The 27,325-nt window shown below is 39.5% G+C and overlaps 1 protein-coding gene across 1 annotated transcript in view; it reads right to left on the minus strand.

Annotated features, from left to right (window-relative positions):
• Nucleotides 1–27,325, minus strand: part of USH2A (usherin) — an 837,868-nt gene that overhangs the window by 557,529 nt on the left and 253,014 nt on the right. Inside the window, exon 22 of the mRNA XM_021064292.2 lies at nt 18,988–19,218. Within this exon, the coding sequence (XP_020919951.2) occupies nt 18,988–19,218 (231 nt within the window). The remainder of the gene's footprint in view (nt 1–18,987; nt 19,219–27,325) is intronic.

Consider the following 27,325-nt stretch of genomic DNA (forward strand, 5'->3'; position numbering starts at 1 on the left):
AGTAACTTAAAGACCTCTGATGCCACTACCAAATCTATGCCTATACCTCAGACTTTTTTAAAGGTTAATTCTTAACCCAGGAATTAGACTGGTTGGTTGGTTGTGGCTATTGCATACTAGTAGCCAAAAAAAAAAAAAAAAAAGGGGGGGGGGCAGTATCGAATAATGCTAAGTAGAGTCAATAGTCAAACAGCTACAGATTCTATTCCCAAATGGTCTGTGAGAGCAGGAAACAAGTCCACTGGATTCCAGGTATGTCCCCATAGACCAGTGGTGTGTCTATGCTATTATAACAGACATTAACAATGGAAGCATCAAAAGCAAAGCCAAAGGAGAAATTAATCACTTTGGAAAACAACTAACAGACATCAGGAGGGTCCTTGCCTGGGATGTGATGTTTAAAAAGCTTCCATTTCATACCTGTGGTTTTGATGAGCACTCCTAAGTGTGTTGTCTTACACAGCCCCACAAAACAGAGATAATGGTGCATGTTAGACACAAAGAAAAAAAGAAAATTCAAAATAGGATACTTGCTGAAAGTTTTTAATGAGGCATTAACAGCTCTGTAAATTAAAGTTCTAATTTGCACAGTTTTATGAAGTAAACAAGGAGAGAGCAGCATCAGACGTAGGCTTCTGTTGCTGCCTCCACTCAGCACATTTTAAGCGAGCGTCAAATTGATTTTGCAATCCTTAATTATATTTCTCTAATTTTTTTTGACTACTGAATTTATCAGTATGCAGAAAAAATCAGTTTTCAGCAAACTATTTTTCTCAGTTAAACTTAATAACAGAGCACATTAACACCAATTACATGAGCTATGAAAAATACATTACAGAGGTGCAATGGCATCGAAGCACGAATTGGTCAGCTGTATATTCAGATACATGTTTCATATTTTTACTGATTAAATTCTTTCTTATGAGAAAAATATTCAAAAAATAGACAAACTACTGCCATTTATTTACAAAAATTTTTGTCCTAATATGAATGGGTTCAAAGGAAGCCCTATTCTATAGAGAAAAAAAAAGTCATTTTGTTGAAATTTAAGATTCTTGCTATCAACATAGCTTAATAAACCTTATTCTTCCTATGCTTTGTAATATGTAGTGGATCTCAATTTTATTTCTGATAAAATTTGGAGTATAGAGCTTCAATCTAAAGTATATGCTTTGCCTAGGTCTCTATCTAAAAAAGTTCAGGACCAGTAAATTAAATAATAGAAAATTAATTGTTTTACTGTAAATAAAGTTAGAAAAACTTTCTATCGCATTGTAAATCAATGGTTCTCACATGTGAACGCTGCAAGAATTACCTGGTGAACTTTTTCTGTTATCCATTTTATTAAGGTATAATTTACATGCAATTAACTGCATCCACTTAAAGGATGCGATGAGCAAATCAAAGCCACAATGAGATATCACCACACACCTGCCAGAATGGCTGTCATCAGAAGGAACACAAATAATAAATGTTGGCCAGGATGCAGAGAAAAGGGAACCCTCCTATACTTGGTAAAACCACTATGGAGAACACTATGGAAGTTTCTTGAAAAACTAAAAATAGACTACCACATGACCTAGCAATTCCATTCCTAAGTACATATCTAAAAAAGAAAAGAAAAGAAAACACTAATTTGAAAAGATAGATACACGCCAATGTTCACAGCAGCACTATTTACAATAGCCAAGATATGGAAGCACCCTAATGTCCATGATTAGTTAAATGCATAAAGAAGATGTAGTATATGTATAATGAGATATTAGCCATAAAAAAGAATGACATTTTGCTGTTTGCAGCACTCCTGGATGAGTTGGAGAGCATTATATTAAGTTAAAGACGCCAGACAGAAAAGAAAAAATGCTATATGATGTCGCATATGTATGTATGTAAAAAAATTCAACAAACTAATGAATATAACAAAAAGGAAGTGGACTCACAGACTCCACCTCTGGGGAGAGGGAAGGGAGAAGGAGTAATATATGAAAAACAATTATAAGAGATGCAAACCTGTGAAACCCCCACAAGAACTACAGAATTTCCATCATGCCCTCTTCCTTAGCCCTAGGCCATCACTCATCTTCTTTTTAATCTCTATAGATTAGCTTTCATTTTTTTTTTTTTTTTGGCGACTCCCAGAGCATAAGGAATCTCCTAGGCCAGGGATCAAACATGTGCCATAGCACAGATCCTTAACCCATTAGGCTACTAGGGAACTCCCAATTCCTTTGCATATTTGAAATGTTTATATAAACTAAGTCATAATTAAGGACTCTTCTGACCTATTTTTTCTTTTGAGGGCCACACCTATAACATATGAATGTGCCGAGAGGTTGAATCGGAGCTGCAGCTGCCAGCCACAGCCACAGCAATGCCAGATCTGAGCTGCATCTGCAACCTATGCCACAGCCCGCAACAATGCCAGATCCTTAACCCACTGAGGGAGGCCAGGTATCAAATCTGTATCCTCATGGATACTGGCCGGGTTCTTAACCTGCTGAGTCACGATGAGAACTCCTCTTCTGACTTCTGTCCTTAGCATATCGACGAAGATTTGATCCATGTTGTCGTTCATATCATAGTTTATTCCTTTCCACTGCTGGGTAGTCTTCCACTGTTTGGACATAACACCGTCTGTTTATTCATTCACCTCTGGATGGATGTTTGTATTGTTCCCAGTTTTTGGTCATGCCGAATATAGGTGCTATGGATATTTATGTGCATGCTTTTCGTACGAACAAATTCTTTCCATCCTCTTAGACAAACACCCCTAAGACACAGAGCTGATTCATATAGTAGAAATATGTTTAACAGAGCAGGTGTGGAGATCTTGTCAAAATGCAACTATCCAGCTATTTCTCCAGATCTGTGGTGGGAATAAGAATTGGTTTCTTTTTTTTCAACCACTTCTGCAGGCTAATTCTTATAAAGAGAGTCTTCTAACATTTTGTGAGACATTCTGTAGACAAAACTAATAGATGATTGAATGACATGGTCACTTTCAATGAGCCAGTCTATAAAAAATACACGCATAATCTTAGAAAAAATATCAATTTAACTTAGAAAGACCAGTGGTCTTATAAAGATGACAAAATTAAGATAAAAATCCTTAAAGGGATGGTCTTAAAATGCATGATTTGGCCCCTTCTTATATTTCAACCACATCAAACACCATTTTTCTTAATTTCTGTGCTCTGGCTATATTCGAATTTTCTAGTTTTTCTTGTTGGTTCGTATTGGTTAATTTATACCATGCCATCTCCCACACCAAAGTACTTACACAGGCGTTCTGTACCTGAAATGTTCTACTTCCTTTTCTGGGCCTAACTAACTCAAACTGCATTTTTCAGATTATAAAACTCGTCCTTTGAGAAGCCTTCAAGAATCCTCTAGACTGGGTTGAATGCTCTTGCTATCCATTACAACGGTTTTCTGTATCTTATTTTCAGACGTAACATATCTGACATTTTTTTTTTGGTAACTTTTCAAATTGAGGAGGAACAATAAAGTACACAGATTATCAGAGTATATTTTGATGTATACTTATAAACACACATGTATTAACATCTCTCAGACTAATACATAGACTAATTCCAGATTCTAAGGCTTCATTTTGCTTTTTTTCAGTTATTACCCCATTTTCTGTCTTCCATCACCACTGGTTCATTTTCCTTTTTTATTCATTTTTTTAAATTTTATTTTTATTTTATGTTATAGTTGATTTATGATGTGTTAGTTTCAGATGTACAATAAAGTGGTTCAGTTATACAAATATATATATATCCATTCTTTTTCAGATTCTTTTCCCATATAGGTTATTACAGAGTATCAGGTAGAGTTCCCTGTGCTCTACAATAGGTGCTTGTTGATTACCTATTTTATATATATATACACACATTAATCTCAAACTTCTAATTTATCCTTCCCTACCTCTCCCTTTTGGTAACTATAAGTTTGTTTTTGAAGTCTGTGAGTCTATTTCTGTTTTGTGAATAAGTTTATTTGTATCTTTTATTAAGATTTCCCATATAAGTGATATCATATGATATTTATCTTTCTCCCACTTACTTCACTTAATATGATAATCTCTAGGTCCATCCATTTTGCTGCAAATGTATTCTTGCATGCTTTTCTATGGCTGAGTAATATTCCATTGCATATATGTACCACATCTTCTCTATCCATTTCTATGTTGATGGACATTTAGGTTGCTTCCATATCTTGGCTATTATAAATAGTGCTGCAATGAATCAAATTGTATTTTTCATTGGGTATATGTCCAGGAATAGGACTGCTGAATCATATGGTAGTTCTATATTTAGTTTTTTAAGGAAACTCCATACTGTTGTCCAGTGTTGTTGTACAAATTTACATTACTACCAACAGTGTAGGAGGGTTCCCTTTTCTCCACAACCTCTCCAGCATTTATTATTCATACACATTTTGATGATGGCCATTCTGACTACTGGCTAAAGTTATCGTGAACCCACATCTGCCTCTTAATACACCCCTTTTCAAGGTCCTGCCCACCAGAGAGAAAAGACCCAGCTCCACCAACAAGTGCACAGGTACCAGTCCCTCCAACCAGGAAACCTGTACAAGCCACTGGACCAACCTCACCCAGCTTAGGGCAGACATCAGAAGCAAGAGGAGCTATATCCCTGCAACTTGTGGAATGGAGAAAACACACATAGAAATTTAGACAAAATGAGATGGCAGGGAAGTATGCTCCAGATTAAGGAACAAGATAAAACCCCAGAAGAACAACTAAGAGAAGTGGAGATAAGCAATCTACCTGAAAAAAAATGAATTCAGAGTAGTTATAGTAAGGACGATCCAAGATCTTGGAAATTCCAGAAACGGAGGCACAGATACAATAAATGTATACAAGGAATATTTAACAAAGAGCTGGAAGATTTAAAGAACAGAGATAAGCAATATAATAGTTGAAAAGAAAAATACACTGGAAGAAATCAATAGAATAAATGAGGCAGAAGAATGAATAAGTGATCTAGAAGACAAATTGGTGAAAATCATTGCCATGGAAATGAACAAAAAAGAATGAAAGGAAAGAAGGGTAGTCTAAGAACCTCTGGGACAAATTAGATTCATCAATATTTGCACTACAGGGGTCCCAGAAGGACAGGAGAGAAAGTGTCTGAGAAAATATTTGAAGAGATAATGGCTGGGAAAGAAAAAACTCATTCAAGTCCAGTAAGTGCAGATCATCCCATAAGGATAAACCCAAGAAGGAATATGCCAAGACACATATTAATCAAAGTGACAAAAAATAAAGCCAAACAGAAAAGATTAAAACCAATAAGAGATTCATTTTCCTATTCTTCAAATTTATATATAATGGAATACTAGACTCTCATTTCTAGCTTCTTTTGCTCAGTAGTAGGTCATGAGATTTACTCATGTTGTGTGAAGCAATAGTTGGTTCATTTTTACTGCTATACATAGTTCATTGGATTAATACACCCTAATTTACTGCCCATCCTATTGCTGATGGAAATTTCGGGTAACAGTTTTCTAATTATTAGGAGTATATGTTTCTATGGACAAGCTTACACATGCTTATTGGTACACACATATATGCATTTATTTTGGATATATATGTGGTAGTATATCATTAGTCTATGATTGTGTACTCTTATGCCAGTACTAAACTGCCTTAACTACTGGAGCTTTATAATCTTTTTTTCCCCATATCAGGGCATGTGGAAATTTCCAGGCCAGGGACTGAATCCAAGACACAGCTGCCACCTGTGCCACAGCTGTGGCAACATCAGATCCTCAAACCACTGAACCAGGCCAGTCATCAAATCTGCCCCTCTGCAGTGACCCAAGATACTGCAGTCAGATTCTTAACCCACTAAACCACAGAGGGAACTCTGCTTTATAGACAGTCTTGATATATGGTAGTGTAAATCCTCCAGGTTTGTCCTTGTTCAGTACAGCTTTGCCTACTCTGTCTTTCTTTTCACATATTAATTTTGGAGTTAGCTTGTCAATTTCCACAAAAACCTTGTGATTTTTACTGGAACAACATGGATTCTATGGATAAAATTAGAGAGACTTGCTATTTGATGACATTAAGTCTTCAAAGTCATGAACTTGGTTATCTCTTCATTTATTTAGGTCTTCAATTTCTCATAGGAATACTTTGTACTTTTCAGTGTAGAGGTCTTGCATTATTTTTTTACCATATTTGTTTCTAAATCTTGTAGGCACTTTTGTGCTATTCCAAGTGGTACTCAAATATTTCTTTACTTTTTCCACTTGTTTTTTTTTATTCCACAGAAACATTTGATTTAGGTATATTGACCATTAGAAAACATCCATGCTAAGCCTATTTATCAAATTGGATAGCTTATATATTGCTTTGACTCTTCTATATATAATCATCACATCTGCAAATAAAAACTATTTCTTCTTTGACTTTCTTAATTACTTAATTAATTAATTTGCTTGCTATATTGCCCAGTACAATGCTGAATAAAATGCTGATAGTGGACTTCCTTGTCCTATTTTTTCTTTCTTTTCCTTTTTTTTTTTTTTTTTTTTTTTTTTTTTTTTGCTTTTTAGGGCCACACCCATGGCACATGGAAGTTCCCAGGCCAGGAGTCCAACTGGAGCTACAGCTGTTGGCCCATGCCATAGCCACAGAAATGCTGGATCTGAGCTGCATCTATACCTATACCATACCTACAGCTCATGGCAATGCTGGATTTTTAACCTGCATCCTCATGGATACTTGTCAGGTTCGTTACCCCTGAGCCAAGACTAAAACTACTTTTGTCCTATTTTTTACCTCTGGGAGAAAGCATTCAATATTTTGTTATTAGTAGTCTTCCATAATAATACATTTGCTAGGATGTTTCATTCTTAGTTTGTTGAGACTTTTATCAAATGTATTATTTAATCTATAGGAATAATTTAGAAGATTTCATCTTTATTAATGTGGTAAATTACATTACCACATATTTTTTCATTTTCTATTCATTAATTGTTTCTTTATTTTTATTGCTTCCTTCTTTCAAATTTGGGGAGTTTTATTTGATATTTTTTCTGATTTCTTCTTAATTTCTAACTATTCTTTTCTTTTTTCTAACATTCACATTCAAACACTCATAGCTTAAGATTAGTCTACTACCATTTACTCCATCAGGGATAGAAATGAAATTCTATCTACTGAGATCCTAATTTAGCTATTATTTTAGTTCTAGAATTCCTGTTCTAATATATTCCAATTCTCTGTTTAAGTTCTGCATCTTTATTTTCTTCCCAATATTAATCATAGCTATTTCAAAGTCTGTGCCTGGATATTATACTACGTATACAACATACCTAGATTGCTTGTGGATCTATATTTTGTTTTATTTATTAGGTCCTTTTTGTGTGTGTTTCTGTTAATTTCAGATTGAATACCAAACATTGTATATTTTTAAAAGTGTAAACTCTGGTTCATGTTATCTTCTGATATCAAATATTCAAATTATTTTGGCAGAGAGATAACTTTTAACCTATCACTAGTTGAGTTGGGTTGAGGATTTACTTCCTGCTTTGGGACGACTGCTCTACTTATTATTTGCTCTCACTGCTAGGATTTCAACTGAAAATCTGGCCTATTTACCAGGACCCTTCAAGCCATTTTTTGTTTTTTACCTCCAAGACTATGTAATATAGGAATTAGGGAATAAAACAGAAGTAAATTCAAAGATAAATAAAAGCTTCACCTAAATGATTTTTTTCCTTTTTATGGCCATATCTGTTGCATATGTAAGTTCCAAGGCCAGGGGTCTACACTATAGCAACACTGGATCCAAGCTGCATCTGTGACCTCAACACAGCCTGCAGCAATGTTGGATCTTTAGCCCAGTAAGCAGGACCAGGAATTGCACCTGCATCCTCATGGACACTCTGTTGGGTTCTTAACCATGTGAGCCACATGGGAACTCCTAAATGATTTTCCTTATTTCTGAGATCATAATACCACAAATCCTGGCAGTCCTACTTACTCAGTAATGTCTTTAAACAATAATACTGTAAAGAAATTTTACTAGTTTTTAATATTTTCTTGGCAAGAGGATTTTTTGATATACTCCATAGCTGGAGTCAGAAATCCCTTGCAATTACATAATTACATCTTTGATGCCTGATTTCACAGCAAGATTTTAAGCTCCTTAAGGTTAGGGACTGTACCTATTTTACTCAATAACCTTTCTAAAGCACCAATCATAACATCTGGAAAAAATGGTTAAAATTGAGAAAGATCCATGATACACTGACTAAATGATCTTCTCCATTTAAAGGTGGGTATAGAGGAGTTCCTGTCATGACACAGTGGAAACTAATCCGACTAGGAACCATGAGGTTGCAAGTTCCATCCCTGGCCTCGTTTAGTGGGTTAAGGATCCGGTGTTGCCGTGAGCTGTGGTGTAGGTCACAGCTGTACCTCGGATCCTGTATTGCTGTGGCTGTGGTGTAGGCTGGCAGCTGCAGCTCCAATTCAGCCACTAGCCTGGGAACCTCCATATGTCATGCGTGCGACCCTAAAATGCAAAAAAAAAAAAAAAAAAGGGTGGGTGTAGAAAGCAGAGCCAAGAGGCTTGAAAAAAAAATTGCAGAAAATAAAGGGGGAAGCCTGGTGAGAACTATTTAGTTTCTTCATATGTTTAAAAGGATATAATGGTAAAATTATTATTTAGGGATATGTAGGTTGAGGATTAAGACAGGATCTTGTTTTGAAAATTTTTGATAATCTTGAAGACAATATTTACAAGAAGGAAGTGGGAGGGAAAAAATGCAGATGATAGAGTGAGGAGTGATTGGTGGGTGAGAAAATGAACTGGAACGAGCTTTATATTTTAAGAAGAGTGATAACGCAAAAAAAGATAAACAGAGCTAGATGTGTTAAGCACATGTTAAAATGCAAAAAACAGCCACTAGAAAAGCAGAAATGAGATGCAGCACATGATCTCAGCTTCTAGAGAGAGAAGAAAAGCAACTTTAAAAAAAAGATCAAAACTTGATAGACTGAATAAAATGAAGTGAATGAACAGAGAGAGAGGAGAGGTTATAAAGGCGTATCATCAAGATTTATGTGGTTTAGGCATATAAAATATATGCACGGATGGAACAGCTCATAATTCAATATCCTGAATTAAAAAAACATCAGCCATAAATGCATATATAATAATGACCACTATGGTATGGTGCGTTAATCCTTAATGGTGATTCCTGCACTGAAACCTTACCAGAATCCATTTCAGAGATGAAGAATCTGAGCTAGAGGATGTGGAAGTGACTCATGCCAGCCCGTGGAGGAGCCAGATTTTAATCCTGGGGAGTCTGACTCCTGAGTCTGCCCCCTGGTAACACCACGGCTGCCTCCCTTCTGAACAGCCATGCTGCCATCAATAGCTCCACTGCCCTTGAAATAGAATTCAATCAATTTGATGCTGTTCATCCATCCATAGCATTGATCACTGTTGTTTATAAAGCACTTTCAAGATTAAAAGTGCTTTTTATTGTACTATATATGTTTATTATGACTGTCATCTTAAACCTATTGCAATAAGCTCTAATGATACGTATAGGTAAAAATGTCAAAATCTTCATTAACCTCAAAATTTAATAAACCTAAGGAGATCCTGTATCTAAGAGAGGTGCACCATCTCATTTCCAACACCACCACGTGAAGGCTGTGGGGGGCAGAAAATGGCTCTAGCTATAATCACTGACAGAGAAGTAACTTTACCAGCAACTAAGGACCATGAATAACAATTTCTTTTTGTCTCTCATACAGCTTGAAATATACTTTCTTATGCATCTTAGGCCAACAGAGACTAAACAGATTGACTTATCACTCTAAGCTATCAATACTTCCAAAATGGTAGCTTTCAAAATTATGTGATGCATTCTAATGCACTGCAAATGTCATCGTGAAGTAGTTCTTATAGCTAAGCAACCTTTCTTATGGATTTTTCATTTTCTGTCTAACTCATTTAGTTAATTCTTTATTAAACACTTATTGAACATCTGGCAGGGGTCCTATGATGTGTAAGGCGCAAATGTTATAACTGAAGAAAATAGTAATAATTTCAGTCTACTTGGGACATTGATAAATGTACAAGCAATTTCAACAGCATGGGGAAAGAGTTAAACAAGAGAAATGCTTGGTTTCTGTGGTAGTATTCGGGAGAGGTCCCTAGCCAGGATTTGGCATGGGGTTGGTGGAGGTTGTTGACAGGCTATTTGAAGGAACAGCTCAGCTGACGCTTTAACAATAAGCTGGACTTAGCAAGAGGAAAGGAAAAAGAATCACTTGCAAGTAAAGGAAGGCATTTCAGGTAAAGGAATCATTGTCTTCAAAGACCTGGGCATCCCAGAGAAGGTGGCACAGTCTAGCAACTGGGACTGAAGGGTAGCCATAGAACTAGGAGTAAACCAGGAGGTACATGGAGAGACGGGGTTGAATGCAAGCAGGTAAGCAGGAAAGAGTTCATTCAGGGCAGTGTGATGGGAAACTCTGCAAAGGTTTTGAGCAGTAAGACAATGAGAAAGATTATTAGTTTAAAAATAGCATGGAAAAGAGTGGAACTTTGGTACGGAGACCCACAACACAGACTTGGTAAGGAGCCAGCTATAGGACTAGTGGATGCTGCCAAGAGATGTATCAGAGGAAGAATGGCCAGCAGAGGACCAATTGATGGAGTGAGAGAGAGTATTCAAGAGCCGTTTCCAGGTTTCTGTCTCAGGCAGCCAGTTACACTCACCTTGGTAAACACGGTGGCAAACAGAGAAGAAGGAACAGATTGGGTGTGGCGTGGTTGTGAAGAGCCAAAGGGAGAGGCCAAGAAAGAGGCCTCTGCATTCTTTTTCCATTTTCTGTCTGGTTGGAAGGGAGGACCATCCAATTATTCACTCTCATAAACTTCCCATAAGTCCTAATCTTTCCTTTATGGAATTCTCCTAGGATCCATTTTATTTGTAAGGATGGGTGACCACCATTGCCAGAGAGGCCATGGATGAGCTGAAGGACTCAGCAAGTGTTTGTCCCCTTACTGCTGCTCCTGCCTCTCTTCTGAAGGTGCACTTAGGGTCATAGAACCTCCAGGCTGAGACTGCGCCTCAGACAAGAGAATGTACCTCACTGAGTTTCCTTTCTCGAAATCCCACACAAATGCCCGAGGGCTACGTTTGTGAGCAGCCTTCCATATGGAGACCTTAAATGGTCTTCATGATACGACTTGAAATTTCCTCACTCCTGGGGAACTGAGTGCCTGATCTCCTAAAGCATTTCTTCAGGCCACCAGAACTTGGTCTTGAAAGATCCATCATTTTGACAATATTTGCGAAGTCCTTTCTCTCTGATTGGAAATGACGTTAATCTTACTCAAAGTTGTTCTAGGGGTGTTACATTTATTCTGACATAAAATAATTGTAACTATCGATCTTTAAATAATGTAACTGAATTTTCCCAAAATATACACCAAAAAGATATACAATTTTTTTTTTCTTTTTACAGCCGTCCATGTGGCACATGGAAGTTCGCGGGATAGGGGTCGAATCGGAGCTACCGTTCACTGCCACAGCAACATGGGATCCGAGCCATGCATCTGCAACCAATGCTGCAGTTTGTGGCAATGCTGGATCCTTAAGCCACTCAGCGAGGCCAGGTGTTGACTCTGCATCCTCCCTGAGACTACATCAGGTTCTTAATCTATTGAGACACAATGAGAAATTTCACAATCACCTTTATAGGGGTTAAGTTTTGCTACCGCTACTGACTCTTTGGATTCTTTTTTTCTGCTCAAAGTTCCTCTTTTAATCCATTTGAATTGGGTGAAAAAAACTAAAATTAATCTTTTATATATTGAAGCAGATGTTATTAAGAGACAGATTTCTTTCTTTCGCAATGAAGACTTAGAGAAGATTCCAGAATGGCTAATGTATTGTAAGAAAAAGACACTGGACAATTTAGCTAGGTAAATTTGAGACTGCTAGAAAACTCTGGGACAAGGCGGAAAATGTGTGTTTGAAGATGTGGCCTGAGTGTGTGAGAACGCAGGTGCAGTGGTGTATCAGGTGACAACGAATATGTCTTTATTGGGTAATAAAAGAGATGGGAGAAGCAGACACTTTAAGCTAACAACATCCGTTTGTTTCAATGAAAAGATTATTCTGTTGTACTGGCATGATTAATGCCAGCTTGGCTTCTTGGCCGTGTAAGGCCCTGTTGAACAGACGAGATGCTGTTTCAAGATACTTTTCACTTACAAGTGTAAATTACTGTCTATTTTGTTGTGTTGGCTTCTCTCCTGTTTCTCTGATCTGGGCTCACTTCCACTTATTTTTAGGCTTCCTGGCATTAAGGCAGAATAAAGCAAAATATGTCATTAATGATGAAATTACATATGAATTTTTTAAGAACTAAATTTCAGACCAAGGATAGGCGAACGACCAGCCTGTGGCCCATTTTTGTAAATAAAGTTTTATTGGAACGTGGCTACCTTTATTTGTTTACATATTGTCTATGGATGCTTTCGTGCTACCGTGACAGAGCTGAGTAGTTACGGCAGAAAACTCATGGCCCAGAATGTCAAAAACACTGTCTGGACCTTTACAGGAGAATTCTGTAACCCTTGCTCCAGATGGACGCTGAGAAGTTTACCAAAAGGGAGGTTTCTTTATGCAAAGGCAGATTTGCACTTTCACTCACTGCGACCACCTCGGCAATATCAAACCCCAGGGAAAGTATAAAAATTGTGGTGAAAGAAGTCATGTGTTGAAATGCTTGTTTTATGCAATCTGAAATAAATATTCCAAAGTGAAACTGAATTTACCCCCAGACCAACCCTATCAGCAACATTCCAAACACAGAGTGACATCATAGACACGTGCTTTAAAATTAGGCACCTTAAAAATGCGAGGTTAAAACAAATGCAGTCCACAGAAACTGGTCTTCACAATGAAGCTGGTGAAGGGAACAAAACACAGTCCCCTCTCGTCCTTCTGTGTCCCCCGAAAATGTTTCCTAAGGACTGACTTCCCCTCTCTGCCAAAGGCAACCAAAATGAACCCACCTTAATATTCACTTGGGAAGACCTCCAAGGTCCCTGGTGAATCTGCCCTCTGTTATTCTAAGGAGACATGCACTCGGACCCTTGTCTCTCTCAGTCCATAAGGATGAGCTCAACAAGACAGATGCCGCTGCCGCAATCAGTAACACCCATGGAGCCCTGTCTTGCCAGAATTCCACCCCGTTAGTTTTGTATTTTTTTTTTTTTTTTTTTTTTTTTTTTTTTTTAGGGCTGCTCCTAGGCTAGGGGTTAAATTGGACCTGTAGCTGGCGGCCTACATCACAGACCACAGCAACACCAGATCTGAGCCGCACCTGCAACCTATGCAGCAGCTTTAGGCAACACCGGAACCTTTAATGCACTGAGTAAGGCCAGGGATTGAACCTGCATCCTCATGGATGCTGGTCAGCTTCTTAACATGCCGAGCCACAATGGGAACTCCATTAAGTTCCATATTTTTAGTCTTGCCTTCATTTTCCTGTCTCATTACAGTCTGCTAAACTGCTAGCCCAGATAGTAGATTCACAGACTTGTTTTTCCATAATCTTGGCTGAAATCTAACATCAAAGCTTAAATCAATGTGTAGTCTAAATATGCCTTGAAAAAACTTGGTGTTTTTTATTTTTCTTTTTTTTTTTTTTCTTAAATGCACTTTCTGGCGAAATGACTTGCTCCCAGTCAGAAGAAAACAAATCCTGGGACACCAAGGCTGGTGAAGGTCAGAATTAATATGCTTTTACTAATTAGTGTATCTGAGGAAGTTTGCCCTACTTGCAACTTCACCGTAAATGCTTAGAATCAGCTTTCCTTTAATGCAATGTTTACATGTCTCAGTGCAGTCTAAAGAATACAAAAAATAAAGCGTAAGTATCACATCGTAAAAATATAAAATATACCCTTTTAAAGAGTATTGATTCAGGAGGGGGTTACAGTTCTCTTTTCATGGGTTGCTAATTAATTGCACTTCTGGATCCTAAAGCATTTTAGTTCAGCCATTTTGGGGGAAGGCAAATACGAAGAGACAAAAATGTAAGAGAGTCATGTGGTGTCCTTGAGCGGCATTATTATGAAGAAAGTGTACAGAATCCTCATCTGCAAGATATCCAACCTCAGTAATCACATTTTTCATGAAGACAAATAAAAGGGAATTACATCCAGGTGCACACGTGTGCTCACCTCCCCTGTGGGCTGCTGCAAAAATCTCCCCAGAGGCAGTTCCTGATTTCTGGGCAGGGTCACCAGGAAAGGCAGTTTGAAAGGCTGGTGTGATTGGCATCTGGATGCTACAATAGTCAAACCTTCCCCCAAATGATCATGGACCTGTTTTCGCTAATAGGAGAAAAAAGTGACAAGGAGAGAGAGGGTCACCTTTGGAATGCCAATCTGAGCCGTGTTTTCGTTTGCTGTTTTTACCAGGTTTCCAGTTGGATTACGAAGACGCTACCTGGAAAGGACTAACTAAATTCTTTGTGTAAATCAAGTGGATTTACTCTGCATTCCTGAAAATAATAAGCAATTTTTTTTTTCCTCCTGAAGACGCAGTGATAGCCCTTTCCTGTTGTAAACCGAGCGGGGTGCTCTTTTTTCTATTCCTGTTTTGGAAGCCGGATGTAGTGTTAACCCCATGTAACCAGGGGACTATTTCATTATGAGTGTTTACATGATTTTCCAGTTATAAGACCATGAAATTATGCTGAATTTGCTGCTTCTTTACACCCTCTGATATACTCCAAGAATTGAATAGCCATTTTATATTGAGTAATTTCCCTGTATCACTTAAATTATCCTTCGAAGTTAATTCATCCCCATAACTTCTTCAGATTAGTAGAGAAAAAAATATGCCTTTATATTAATCTTCAATTGTGAGGGTAATATTATATAACAGAATTGTAACCAAACAACTTATTTAAAATCTAAGTGTTTCTAAACTCACAGATGTCTTGGTAATAATTTCCATTTCGAATTTCTGAGGCTCCTGAAATACCCTGTTTATTGATGTGGAATTTTAGTGGCGAGAGGTGTCGGTCACCCAGAACAAGCCTCGCTTTCGCAGATGAGCTTGAGTAGACCCACAGGTAAGGAGTTTAATGTCTCAAGACTAGGGAGATTCATTGAACTGTTTTCAATAACAAAATTAAATACCACATGTTTTAATAAAGACATTGCATATTCCTCATACCCCAGATGTGACCTTTAGGCAAATGCATCTTGGATGTGTAGCAGCAGATGACGTAAGATGACTAAGTTGATTTTATGCCTTGCACAACACTTTCAGAAAAATCTCCTGTCTCGCAGTAGGCACTTAATAAATATTTGTTAAAGGAGTGATAGCTGACAGCTCGCATTTAATGACTATGCAAATTCATTAGGTGAGATCTATTCTTTAATCCTAACTTACCTGCTAGACAGCTGTATGGTAAGGAGTAGCAGTATGCCAGTTTTAAAGAAAAAGAAGCAGAGATACACAAATGATGAAGTGGTTTGCCTAATTATATTTAGGTAACAAATAATGGGGCCTGGATCTGAAACTTATCCATTATTCTGCTCCCAAAGCCTCACTCTCAAACTTGTAGAAAGGGGGAACTTTTTTATACCAGGATGTAAATGACTGACAATATACCTTTCCTGGAAACTAGGTGTTTGAAAGAACACTTGCATTGGGAAGGCAAAGAGACCAAATACAGATCCTGAAAAAGATTCATCTGGTTAATTTTTCAGCCCTGAAAGAGATTCAGACAGACTTTATTACTAAGCTTAATTATAAACTTAATAGTTCAAAACTAAGCTTAGTTATTTATAAAATTAAGCAACATAGGCATATATTCCTATGTTTGAATTATTTCCATTCTATCACATGAGTAAAAATATTTAAAGCGAATGTGGAAGGGGAATGAGTTATAGGAGAGATTCCTTTCTCGAACTATAATAATGAGATAGTTTCTATCAAGACTTTGAACATAATTGCTTATGGCCACGGACCACGTTATGAATGTATTTACAGATCTTGTCATTGATGGGTGAAACCTCACGTTTTTTCTTATATAAAATATGTATAATAATACTCATCACCATATATTTATTTTTGAGTTGATATCTCATTCATATTTCAGGAATCATTTTAGTTAGAGTTTGGGATTTAGAAATGAATCAAAATAAAAGACATTCTAGTTCTTCTTATAATTATTCATTTTTTAAATATAATACATCATCTTAGAGATTGCCAGGGTTTGCTCATTAGATTTGCCTCAGAACATAAAAACTGCATGAAATACATAGGAATGTGAGTTGAAAGCACTGTTTGACACATTGCACTTCGGCCCATTTAAAATAATTATCTTCAATGTTAAACATCTAGCTTTAGCAACACTCTAGAATTAACTGATATGGGGGGGAAAAATCTTATCCCTGGAGATCTTTGGGGATACAAGTAAATAAATAATACCAATACCGTCTGCTGCTTGTTATTTGAAAAGCCCCAAACTGAAAGGCAAATGCAGTGCTGGGTAAGGCATATTTGGGTAAAATTATTTCTTCTTCCAACCCCTTTTATTACTTTTAGAAACTTCTTATTCCACAGCTTCCAAAGAACAGTCTGCGGTGCTGCCCCCTCCGCCCCCCAACACTGTGGCAAAGCACCAGCTTTTGAACCAGAACACTTCAATTCACATTTCAACTCTAAGCATCAGTAGCTGTGGCCCTTGAGGGAGCCAGTTGTTGGAGCCTCATGCACCGCGAAGGTAAAAATATCTGCCTTACAGGCTGTAGAGTGATGGGATGAGAGAAGATAAAAATCAAACAAATGTATGATGCTATTTACACACGGTCTACACAAGAAGATGCAAGTTAAAGGAAAGCGATGGAGTTCGTTTCACACACTTGTACTAGCTCATTAATTGGGTAAATTTAGTTAACCTATAACCCAGCTCCATGAGAGTTTCCAACCAAACCTGCCAACTGAGCCAGAGGTCAAACCAATCACTTGAGGGAGACGTGGTTACTGTAAAAGTTAAGAGAGCCTTACAAGTAAGCAAAGCTGCTAATAAAAAGGAGTGCGCGAGGCCCCAGAACGTGCCTGCAAGCAGAACTTCTTACTCTCTAGGAATCACCAAAGCTCCAGGGAGCAGTTCAAGCCAAAACTGTGATCTCCCCGCCTTGTCCTTCAAAGGATGTGTCCTCCAAACACATTTTCTGGGCAGCTGGAGGCTTTGTTACAGACAGAAGGATCCTGCTTCGTGAGGCCGGTCTTTACGGCCTAACTTTTTTAAAGAGGAATTTGGAAGACTTCCCAGACACTGCATCTGCCCCGAGCCCTTGCACCTCGGAGTCTAAGGCCGGCAAGGGAGACGGCGCAGACGACTAAATTTATTAACGCCGGACGGGCCACTCTATCTTTCACGGCAACAACAGTAGGTGATCCCATCAAAAATCTGTCTGCTGGCGAGCCCGCAAATCCAAGCTGACATGCTCGCCACAGCTCTGCCCAGATGAATGGAAATGAAGGCTGTTCCCTCCAAGAAACACATGACGAGCCAAATGTTGGCCCAGGAAGGCAGTTTCTAGTTCCATCTGAGCAAACGTCTTTTACTCGTTATCCGTAGGTTCTTTTCCAGAGACCCATCTTCGCTTTTGTTTGACTTTTCTGACCATGGAGCGGAAAGTGAGCCTTTAGGGGCGCTCCGTGGCTGAAAATTCCTAATACCCTTTGAGGAGTGTGACGTCCTGGGCCAGTGGTTAAGCAGGCATCAGTCTCAACAGATCTCAGCAAGGACACACACACGATTCACTACAAACACACATCTGGAGCCAGCCTCACTTAAAAGCAGACTGTTTACTATTTTAAGTAAAAACGATACTGGAGCTACATGTTTTAGCCCCAAGTCTGTTTTACTGTCCTCAACAGGGGCAACGATGTAATAATGGCTCTTAGCTCCAGAGTAACTTCCTCATAGATTCCATTCCTATCAGTACCAGTTTGCAGAATGATACATATCATAGACTTCAGACATTCTCTCAAATGGGAAAGGAAAGTATGTATCATGCATGGAGTTTGCTTCATCTATAGGGAAATAGCGATTTTCAAAACTCTAAGGCGTAGAGGAAACAGGACTTCCAGAATGTGCTAATATCAGGAAGACCAGGAACTGAGGGAAGCCCGTGAGGACAGGTCATACAGTAAAGGGGCCTCCTGTCTCTGCTCATATTTTGTACATCTTACTGGATTTTGGGGGGTACTGACTTTGATTTTTTAAACACTCGTACTAAAATATTGTTTACATTGATTAAGGTGCCTCGCATGCCTTTACCCTAGTCGTGACCTATGCAAGGTACGTTTTCTCGGAAATTACTTTTTCCTGTAATCCGCTCCACAGAACATGGGGCACTGAAGTTGGTACACTTAAAAAAAAAAAGAAGGTGCATCCCAAGTGTTAGGAACATTTAGTTAAACAAAATGAAACAGCTTTCCGGGAACTCTTTGCAGAGACTTTAGCAACCTGATGCGCCCCGAGGATGCCCATTGGCAGGGGTCATGTCTCAAACTCAAGTGTATGCACAGAACTCTCTTTCTCAGAGCCAGGAACTAACATTCGGAGGGAAACATCCTGGCAAATAGCGTTCAAGGGTCACTTCCAACACCGACTCTCATCCAGTGAGGCTGCCTTTTTCCACATCATTTTTTTTTTCTTTTCTTTCTTCCACTTACCCTCTATCTTTTTTTTTTCCCCCAGAATACTAAAAAGATAAATATGTTGCCCCCATCAAGCTAAAGTTATAAAAGGGCTGCATGAGAACCTCCATAAACAGGCAGAGTCAAATCCATTGTAAAAGATGATCAAAATAACAGAAAACACCGTGGGGCTTAGCGCCTCATAAAGAAAGTGACGTCAAGGACACTTACCGGTGAAGTCTGTATTGACGGGGTGAGTGGAGCTGGGGAACTTATAATATCCATGTCCGATGAAACGAGTTCCTCTCATCATCGGGGCACTGGGAGCCGAGAGAGAGGGCTCCTTCCTTTCCAGCTGATAAGTAGGAGGGGGCCCGTTCTGCTCTTCAGGTGCCAGCCACCAAAGACGCATGGCTGTGCTGTTGATTCCTTCCACCAGAGGCGGCCTCAGTTGGGCGGGCGCTAAAATATTAGAAAACCTCCGTTACTCTCAAGCGCTTGGCTTCTCTCTCCAGACACAGATGCACACATATGTTCACGTGCACCTGCGTGCGTCACCCTCAGCATCCAATCAAGTATGGTCTCAGGATGTATACGGTTCTAGGAACTGAAAACACAAGACTGAGTTTACCTTAAAGGGGATCAACCAAATTTAAATAAGCAACAAATTCGCTTTCATCATTAAACAGCGTTTTTCTTCTTACAACTAATTTCTCCATTCTGTCTTCCTATAGAACAGACACTTATATTAGAATCTGTTAGTGGCACCCCCAGCCCCCGAGATTTCCTTTACTGAACAGGGACTTCAATGCTCCAACTACTGTGCCTTTGTCTCTAAAGGCTCATAGATGCTCTGTTTTCTAGAAATTTCCCTTGAGTGGGAGCTACCCTACCCAGGAGCTGAAAGATCCCTTGTGAAAGCTGCAGCCAGTGGCTACCAGCTGCTGATCACAAAGGGCAGAGTGCCTTCTCTTAACTGGGTATCGAATCCTGACTGCATTCACAGAGGCCAGGCAGGTAAAGGACATGGTTGAAAAGGACTAGCTGGGGACACAAGAGAAAGCATAGGGTCTGAGAAAAACTGGGTGGGGGTGAACGGTCACTAGCCAACCGATGGATGAGTCAGGAATGACAGCTACGCATTGCCAGATCTTTAACGCTGTTTAAAAATACGTCATTTTGGACTTCCCGTCATGGCTCAGAGGTTAACGAACCCGACTAGGAACCATGAGGTTTCAGGTTCAATCCCTGGCCTCGCTCAGTGGGTTAAGGATCCGGTGTTGCTGTGAGCTATGGTGTAGGTTGCAGACGCGGCTCGGATCCTGTGTTTCTATGGCTGTGGTGTAGGCTGGTGGCTACAGCTCCCATTTGACCCCTAGCCTGGGAACCTCCATATGCTGCGGTGTGGCCCTAAAAAGACCAAAAAAAAAAAAGTCATTTTATGTGTAATTTTTTGACTTTTTTTTTTTTTTTTTTTTTTGCTGTTTAGGGCCACACCCACAGCATATAAAGGTTCCCAGGGTAGGGGTCTAATCAGAGCTACAGCTGCCAGCCTATGCCACACCCACAGCAACATCAGATCCGAGCTGTGTCTGCAGCCTACACCACAGCTCATGGCAATGCTGGATCCTTAACCCACTGAACAAGGCCAGGGGTAGAATCTGCAACCTCATGGTTCCTAGTCAGATTTGTTTCCACTGCGCCATGATGGGAACTCCTACTTTTCTGACATTTAAAGCCTACCAACTGGTCTACATCAAAACAAACAAAGTAGCCTAAACCACTGTGAAAGCCAAACAAAGCATCCCGATGAAAGAAAAAGCCTGTGAGATCAGGGGTTTGCAAACCCTTGTCCAGGCACAGCAGACTCTGGGCAGCTTCGTGGGCCTTGAAAAGACCTTCCACCACCAGCAGTGTCCTGAGCCTTGGGCAGTGAGTGCCCAGTGCCCACACATGCTGGGGCCATGGCATCCTTCAAGGTTCTGGGATATTGGCAATTCTTTGGAGGTTCCTGGGAAGCCCCAAGAGAGACAGACTTGAGACTTCCCCTAAAACCTACTGGAAAGGGATCAGATTAATAACTGATTTGCTGAAAATGAACACCTGTCTTGATTTTTATTTTTTTAAACAGTTGAGTTTATAGGAGGAGCTTCCTCCGCACTCTAAGTGTGTCAGCTGGGTCTGAGGGGGACAGTGAAGAAAAGAACACGTGTCACAACCAGCAAGCCTACTTTCCAAGGACCCAAACTAGGGCTGTGGACTTTAATTTACGCCTGTGTTAACAGCGTCTTCAGCAGACACAAAGTCATTGCCTGCTTTTGTAAATGTAAATTAAAATGATGTGAATACGAAAACTAATACCCTTAAACCAAGAAAGGAGATTCATCTTAAAACAGCTTAGAACAATTACCATTTGTTACTTTGTAGAAAGCCTGGCCAGCTTTCCAAAAAGAAACACTTTGCTGTGATTCTATTTTCACTTTTAGGAAAGAAGAGAAGGCACTGAGCGAAAAGTTCATCAGCTTAGATAATTAACAATTCTGTTCATCTGCTGCTACTGTGACCATGTGATATTTTTATTCTTATATATATGGATCTGTAAATTTTATGCATGATTTCCTTTAGTATTCTCTGCCAAAAATTAGCTAAATGGTGGGTTCTCAAAGATTTCATTCTACAAGCTACGACCCCTCTTCAGAATAATCCAAAACCAAATAAAAAGCTAAGCCCAGCAGAAATTTCTTCTCCCACTCAGCTCATCCCCAGAGTTTGGAGTTCCAACTTTGTATTAAAACGTCAGCAAAGCCGTGACAGGCTGTGTGCGAAACAGAGGAAGGACTGTGAAATATTTCTGAGTCATGGAGACCCAATTCTATCTTTTTTAAAATTTATTTTATTTTATTTGCTTTTTAGGGCTACACCTGCAGCATATGGAAGTTTCCAGGCTAGGGGTAGAATCAGAAGCCCAGCTGCCGGCCTCCCCACAGCTCACAGCAACACGAGATCTGAGCCATGTCTGCAACCTACAGCACAGCTTATGGCAACGCTGGATCCTTAACCATGAGTGAGACCAGGGATCAAACCCGCATCCTCTTGGATACGCGTGAGGTTCATTACCGAGGAGCCACAATGGAAACTTTTCCATCTTTTTAAATTGTCTAAAATTTGCTAATTAGAAGCACGAAAGAAGAATCTTGAGTCTTTATGTGATATTTTCTGGATTCCAGGTAAGATTCCCTAGGGATCAGGGACACAAAGACGTAAACATTTCAGTGTGAAAGATGCCCCTATTCCAGTGATTTCCAAGAGAGCATCCTCCAGTGGAAATGCTCTAGGCCTATACCGTCTAACGCAGTAGGCAATGGCCACACAGAGCCACTGAGCACCTGCTATGTGGGGAGTGAGACCGAGGACTAGAATTTTTAATTTTATTATTATTATTACTGTCTTTTTAAGGCTGGATCCCCAACATATGGAAGTTCCCAGGCTAGGTCGAAACTGAGCTGCAGCTGCCAGCCTACACCACAGCCACAGCAATGCAGGATCTTAGCCACATCTGCGACCTACACCACAGCTTATGGCAACGCTGGATCCTCAACCCACTGGGCAAAGCCAAGGATCGAACCCATGTCCTCATGGATACTAGTCAGGTTCCTCACCACTGTGCCACCACAGGAACGCCCAATCTTATTTTAAATAACTATATATATCAGTACCATGGACACCAAGTTGACAGGAGAGAGTGAGAGAATCACAGATTATACATATTTGGAGGGTTGAGAAGAGAATTTCCACTTTAACTACTTAGTGAAATAATGAATAAACTTCCTACAGTGTCTAATGACTAGGGAATTTTATTCTTATTTTAAAGTAGCCTCTTTCTCCAGGTCCCATGTATTTGACAGCTGACAGCCTTTTCGTCTCCTCCCATCACCCAGCTGGATGGGGATAATGAGTGGTCATTAATTCATGATAATGAAGTTGTACCAAGATTGTTTTCAGAATCCTCTCCCCACTGATGCGTCATCCAAAACCACTTCTTCATCAGGAGTATAATTTCAGAGTCAAACAAGAAATAAAAGGAAGGCTAGCAACTCAGTAGGCTGTCTGTTGGCTTGTTTTGTTGGCTTTCATGTCTACTAAAAGTGAGAGCACAAACTTTTTTAAATATGGCGAAATGCTTATCATATCAATAAGGACACTTGAGCATTGAGAATCCATCAAAACTGGAGTTCCCATCATGGCTCATCGGAAACGAATCTGACAAGCACCCATGAGGATGCAGGATCCCTCGCCTCGCTCAGTGGGTTGAGAATCTGGCATTGCTGTGGCTGTGGTGTAGGCCAGCGGCTACAGCTCCGATTTGAGCCCTAGCCTGGGAGCCTCCATATGCTGCAGGTGCAGCCTTAAAAAAAAAAAAAAAAAAAAAAAAAAAAAAAAAAAAAAAGTCAGAATCCTTCAAAATTAACTGTTGACTATTTCAACTCTAACAAGCAGTAGAGCACGTCTAGAGTCAACAGGGGAACTACGGAAAACCATACAATTCTTAGGAAGTCAGCTACAAAGAATGAGCGGAGCTTGAGTGTGTGTGTGTTTTATTCACTTGCTTAAAACAAAACCAAAGAAAGCCCCCCCTCAAAACACCTTTCAGCTCATATGTTATAGTTTCCCTTGGAGGAGTCAACCGAGACTGTTGGAAAGGGTGACCCCTCCTGAGTCATGATCCTCAGAATCCCCCCTCAGACCACAAAGGGACATTTTTTTTTTGGCCATGACCATGGAAGGTGGAAGTTCCTGGGCCAGGGAGCAAACCTGGGCCACAGCAGTGACAATGCTGGATCCTTAACCCAGTAGGCCACCAGGGAATTCCAGAAAGGGACTCTTCAATCAGTTAAACTGGTCTCACATACCCAAGTAGAATGATGATAAGAAAAATAGATTCTCCTGAACTATTAGACACAGGCACACAAATTCAGACGCACTAAGAAAGAGGAGGAATAAAAGATTTTACCTTAGAGCATCAGAGTGAAGGGATTATATGTATAAATTTGTGAAACACAAAACAGTAAATTAAGAGACAACAGAAAATAATGGAAAGGTCTCTGCAGACTTTGAGAGATTGTGATTTTCACTTTTCCTGCAATTATGCATGATTTTAAGAAATCACTTCAAAACATACATGCCTCCGATTTCTCATCGACCGCACGAGGATAAATTTTCAGTGGAGCGCTTTGAAAATAACTGCTTTTAAAAACAATATAATTGTGTTAGGTTTTACAAAGAACATTTCTATACAAATATAAGGCACTATTATTACCGGCCAATAAAACATCATTCAAATTACATATTATAAAATGATTCAATTCATCCACACTCAAAAATCTCTATTTACATAGAAAATCCTCTTATAAATGTAAAGTAGAAAATGGATCTTTAATATGCATCATTTCAAAGAATAACACCATACAAAGTCTGCTTCCACTTGAAATAAAATTACAATGTTCCTCTATTTTTTTGCAGCAGCAGCTCTGTAATCCAATTCCTAGCCTTGCTATTCTATTTAAAAGCGTGCTTTTAAAAAACACCCTGTGAGATACCTTCTTCTTTATGCGGCATTTATTACTTTATAATCTGATTAATAGCATATCATAATGCATACATTTATACTTGCAAAATTTATGCAGTGTGGGGTTTGAGCATCTCAGGATCAGCACTGAAGACTCAATGAGCAGCAGCTCTTGCTGATGACAGGTCTCTAAAACTGAGTCCGTATTTTCCAGGAAGAGTTTGTTGTCTACAAAAACTGCATGGCTGTGTCCCTATCTTAAAACATCATCAACTTTCTATTAGGTACACAGCAGTCTAGAAAGGGACAGACTCTCCTCATTTCAGGACTGTGAGGGGAGCAGACTAACAAAAGACATCCTCCTGCATCTTGCCAGTGGAAAATGATTCCAAGTTTTTCTCAGAAAACAAACTGTCACAGGAAAGGTGATTTGTCAACCTTTGCTGGACCCAAACACCTGTGGAAGGGCCCTGGGACCAGGATGCAGACATGAAATCCAGGCGGGTCATGAAGCCGTGGTTCTCAGTTGGCAACCGCTCTGCCATCAGGGTCCAGAAGACGAAAGGATTCTCCATTCAGACTCTGAGAGATCCCTCAGGGCTGCCTTGCTGACCGTTCTCTGACTAGGAAAGAACAGCGTCAGTTTTCCCAGCCCCTTCTTTGTTTTCCACCCTCTTTCAAGAGAGGAGATGTGTAGTGGGACGGATGGCTGGAGGAGAAAACTTAGGTTCTAGACTGGCTGTTTCCAACTCCACTTTTGGAACTTTGCCTGATCCGCTATTTGATCTCTCTTTTCTTCAGTACCTCATTCACGCATTCATTTATCGGAATTTTTTAAAACTGAAGGGTCGCTGATGCACCATGTTATCGTTATAGGTGTACCATATACCGATTCACAGTGTTTAAAGGTTATGCCCTATTTATGGTTATCACAAGGCATTGGCTGTATTCCCTGTGTTGCATCTTTGTAGCTTATTTTATACTTAAGAGTTTGTACCTCTCACTCCCACCTCTACCCCTATATGTGCTTCCCCACGTGGCTCTACCCAGTGGTGACCACAAGTTTGTACTCTATTATCTGTGGGTCTGCTTTTTTCGTGACATTCACCACTTTGCTGTATTTTTTAGATTTCACATAAAAGTGAGATCACAGCTTTAGTTGTTCTCTGTCTGATTTAGTCCACTTAGCATAAACGCCCTCCAAGTGCATCCTTGTCGTTGCACATGGCATTATTTCATTCTTTTTTACGGCCGAGTAATATTCCACTACACATATATATTTACACTACATCTTCTTTTTCTATTCCTCTGTCGATGGGCATTAGGGCTGCGTCCATATCTTGGTTATTGTAATTAGTTCTATGAACATATGGGTACATATATCTTTTCAAATTAGTGTTTTGGGTGTTTTTTTTCTTTTTTTTTGATATATACCAGGGGTGGAACTGCTGGGTAGTCCCCCATTCACTGACAAGCCCAACTGGCCTGATGATGCTGAGGATCCCTTCCAGCGTCAACATGCTGACTGAGCATTTGCCAGCAGTGCTTCTCGACAATCAAGCATGAAGAAGTGGTGTACACACGGATTCCCCTCGGCCCTCGGAGGAGCCAGCCAGCTTATCCCCCTGTGGCTCTGGGATACCGTGGCCTTTACTCTCGCAGGTTATACAAATATCACAATTTTGATATGATTAAAAAAGAAAACAGAAAGCACTGCTTTAGCGAACTGAAGGGAAGTTGCCTCCTTGGTGGACAAATGCTACTTTAACCAGCTGTCACGCTGGTGAGCATCATTAATTTGTACCTGACCTGCACCCTACTCATGAAAAGAGGGAGGACCCAGGCTTTCTGAACCGCATGTAGAGCAGCAGCGGTGACAACAAGCCCTATATTCCCTAAAGTCCACCATTACTATAGGTAGTTTCTTGGGCTGTAATTATGGCATCCTTGCCACCCAAACTTGAAGCTTTTATGGAGCTTATGCAATTAACTACTTAAATGCATCGTAACACTTGCTTCTCTGACAGCAAAGTATTGATTTTTGAATCATTTTCAAGTCTCCTCTAGCACAAATAAATGTACTACAGTTACAGTTAATGCACTGTGTACATGCATTAAACGTTGCTGTGACAAAATTTATTGTTTTGTGATATATAGAACTAAAGTGGGGCTTCTCAGAAAGTCGCGTCATGGATTTCGATATCAGGATGGAAACTCTCATTGTCCTTGATGCTCCAAACTCTCCAACTTCAAAAAGCTAGAGATCTTTTTTAATAGGATGCTTAGGCTTAAAGAAAAAAAAAAATAGGAGAAGGTGCTGAATATAAATCTTTCCTATGTGTCAATGTAGGAGAAAATTAAAAATAGTCCAACGGAGAAGACAAGAGTTTCTACTTCCCTAAAGGTGTCACTGTGAGCATATGGCAACTTCATTCAGAGGAATTTCTGTCTCTCTAGTTTTTTTCCCTTGTGCTTATTTAGGACACATCTATCAAAACAGTATACATACAATAGCCTCTCTAATGCAATTTTAACACATTTTCATTGCGTTGTTTTAATGCCTTACTATGGGCAGTACATCAGAAGACTAAAACAGTGTTTAAAAAAGTGTGATTTCTGCAGGCCATTTCTGCCATGCCAAAAAGGCCAACAGAGGCCCCGTGAAAGTCACCTATCTTAAGGCAGACTTGGCAACAGAGGTCATTCCACAGCGTAGCAATAAGTCTTTTCCTTGGGTGCATCATCCACAGATTCAAAATTAAAGTTGGGGAGTAAAATGCAGTTAATTTTGTTTTGTTAGAAATAATATCATTTTAGTTTTAGCACTGAAGACAGATGCCAGCATTTCACTCTGAACAGATGGTAATTCCATCTAATAGTGCATCTCTGTATTAGTAAGGTCTGTTGTGTATACAAACAGTAATAAACAGTAGGTAAGGATCAAAATAAATTTTAATTGTTGACATTAAATTCTGGCAGCCACAGTTCTAAGGCTGCAATATT

This window comes from Sus scrofa, chromosome 10 (genome assembly GCF_054392235.1).
Source record: "Sus scrofa isolate SSC_HxYL_T2T_F1_AM1 chromosome 10, Sscrofa_HxYL_maternal_Yorkshire_Landrace_v2.0, whole genome shotgun sequence".
Classification (NCBI taxonomy): Eukaryota; Metazoa; Chordata; class Mammalia; order Artiodactyla; family Suidae; genus Sus; species Sus scrofa.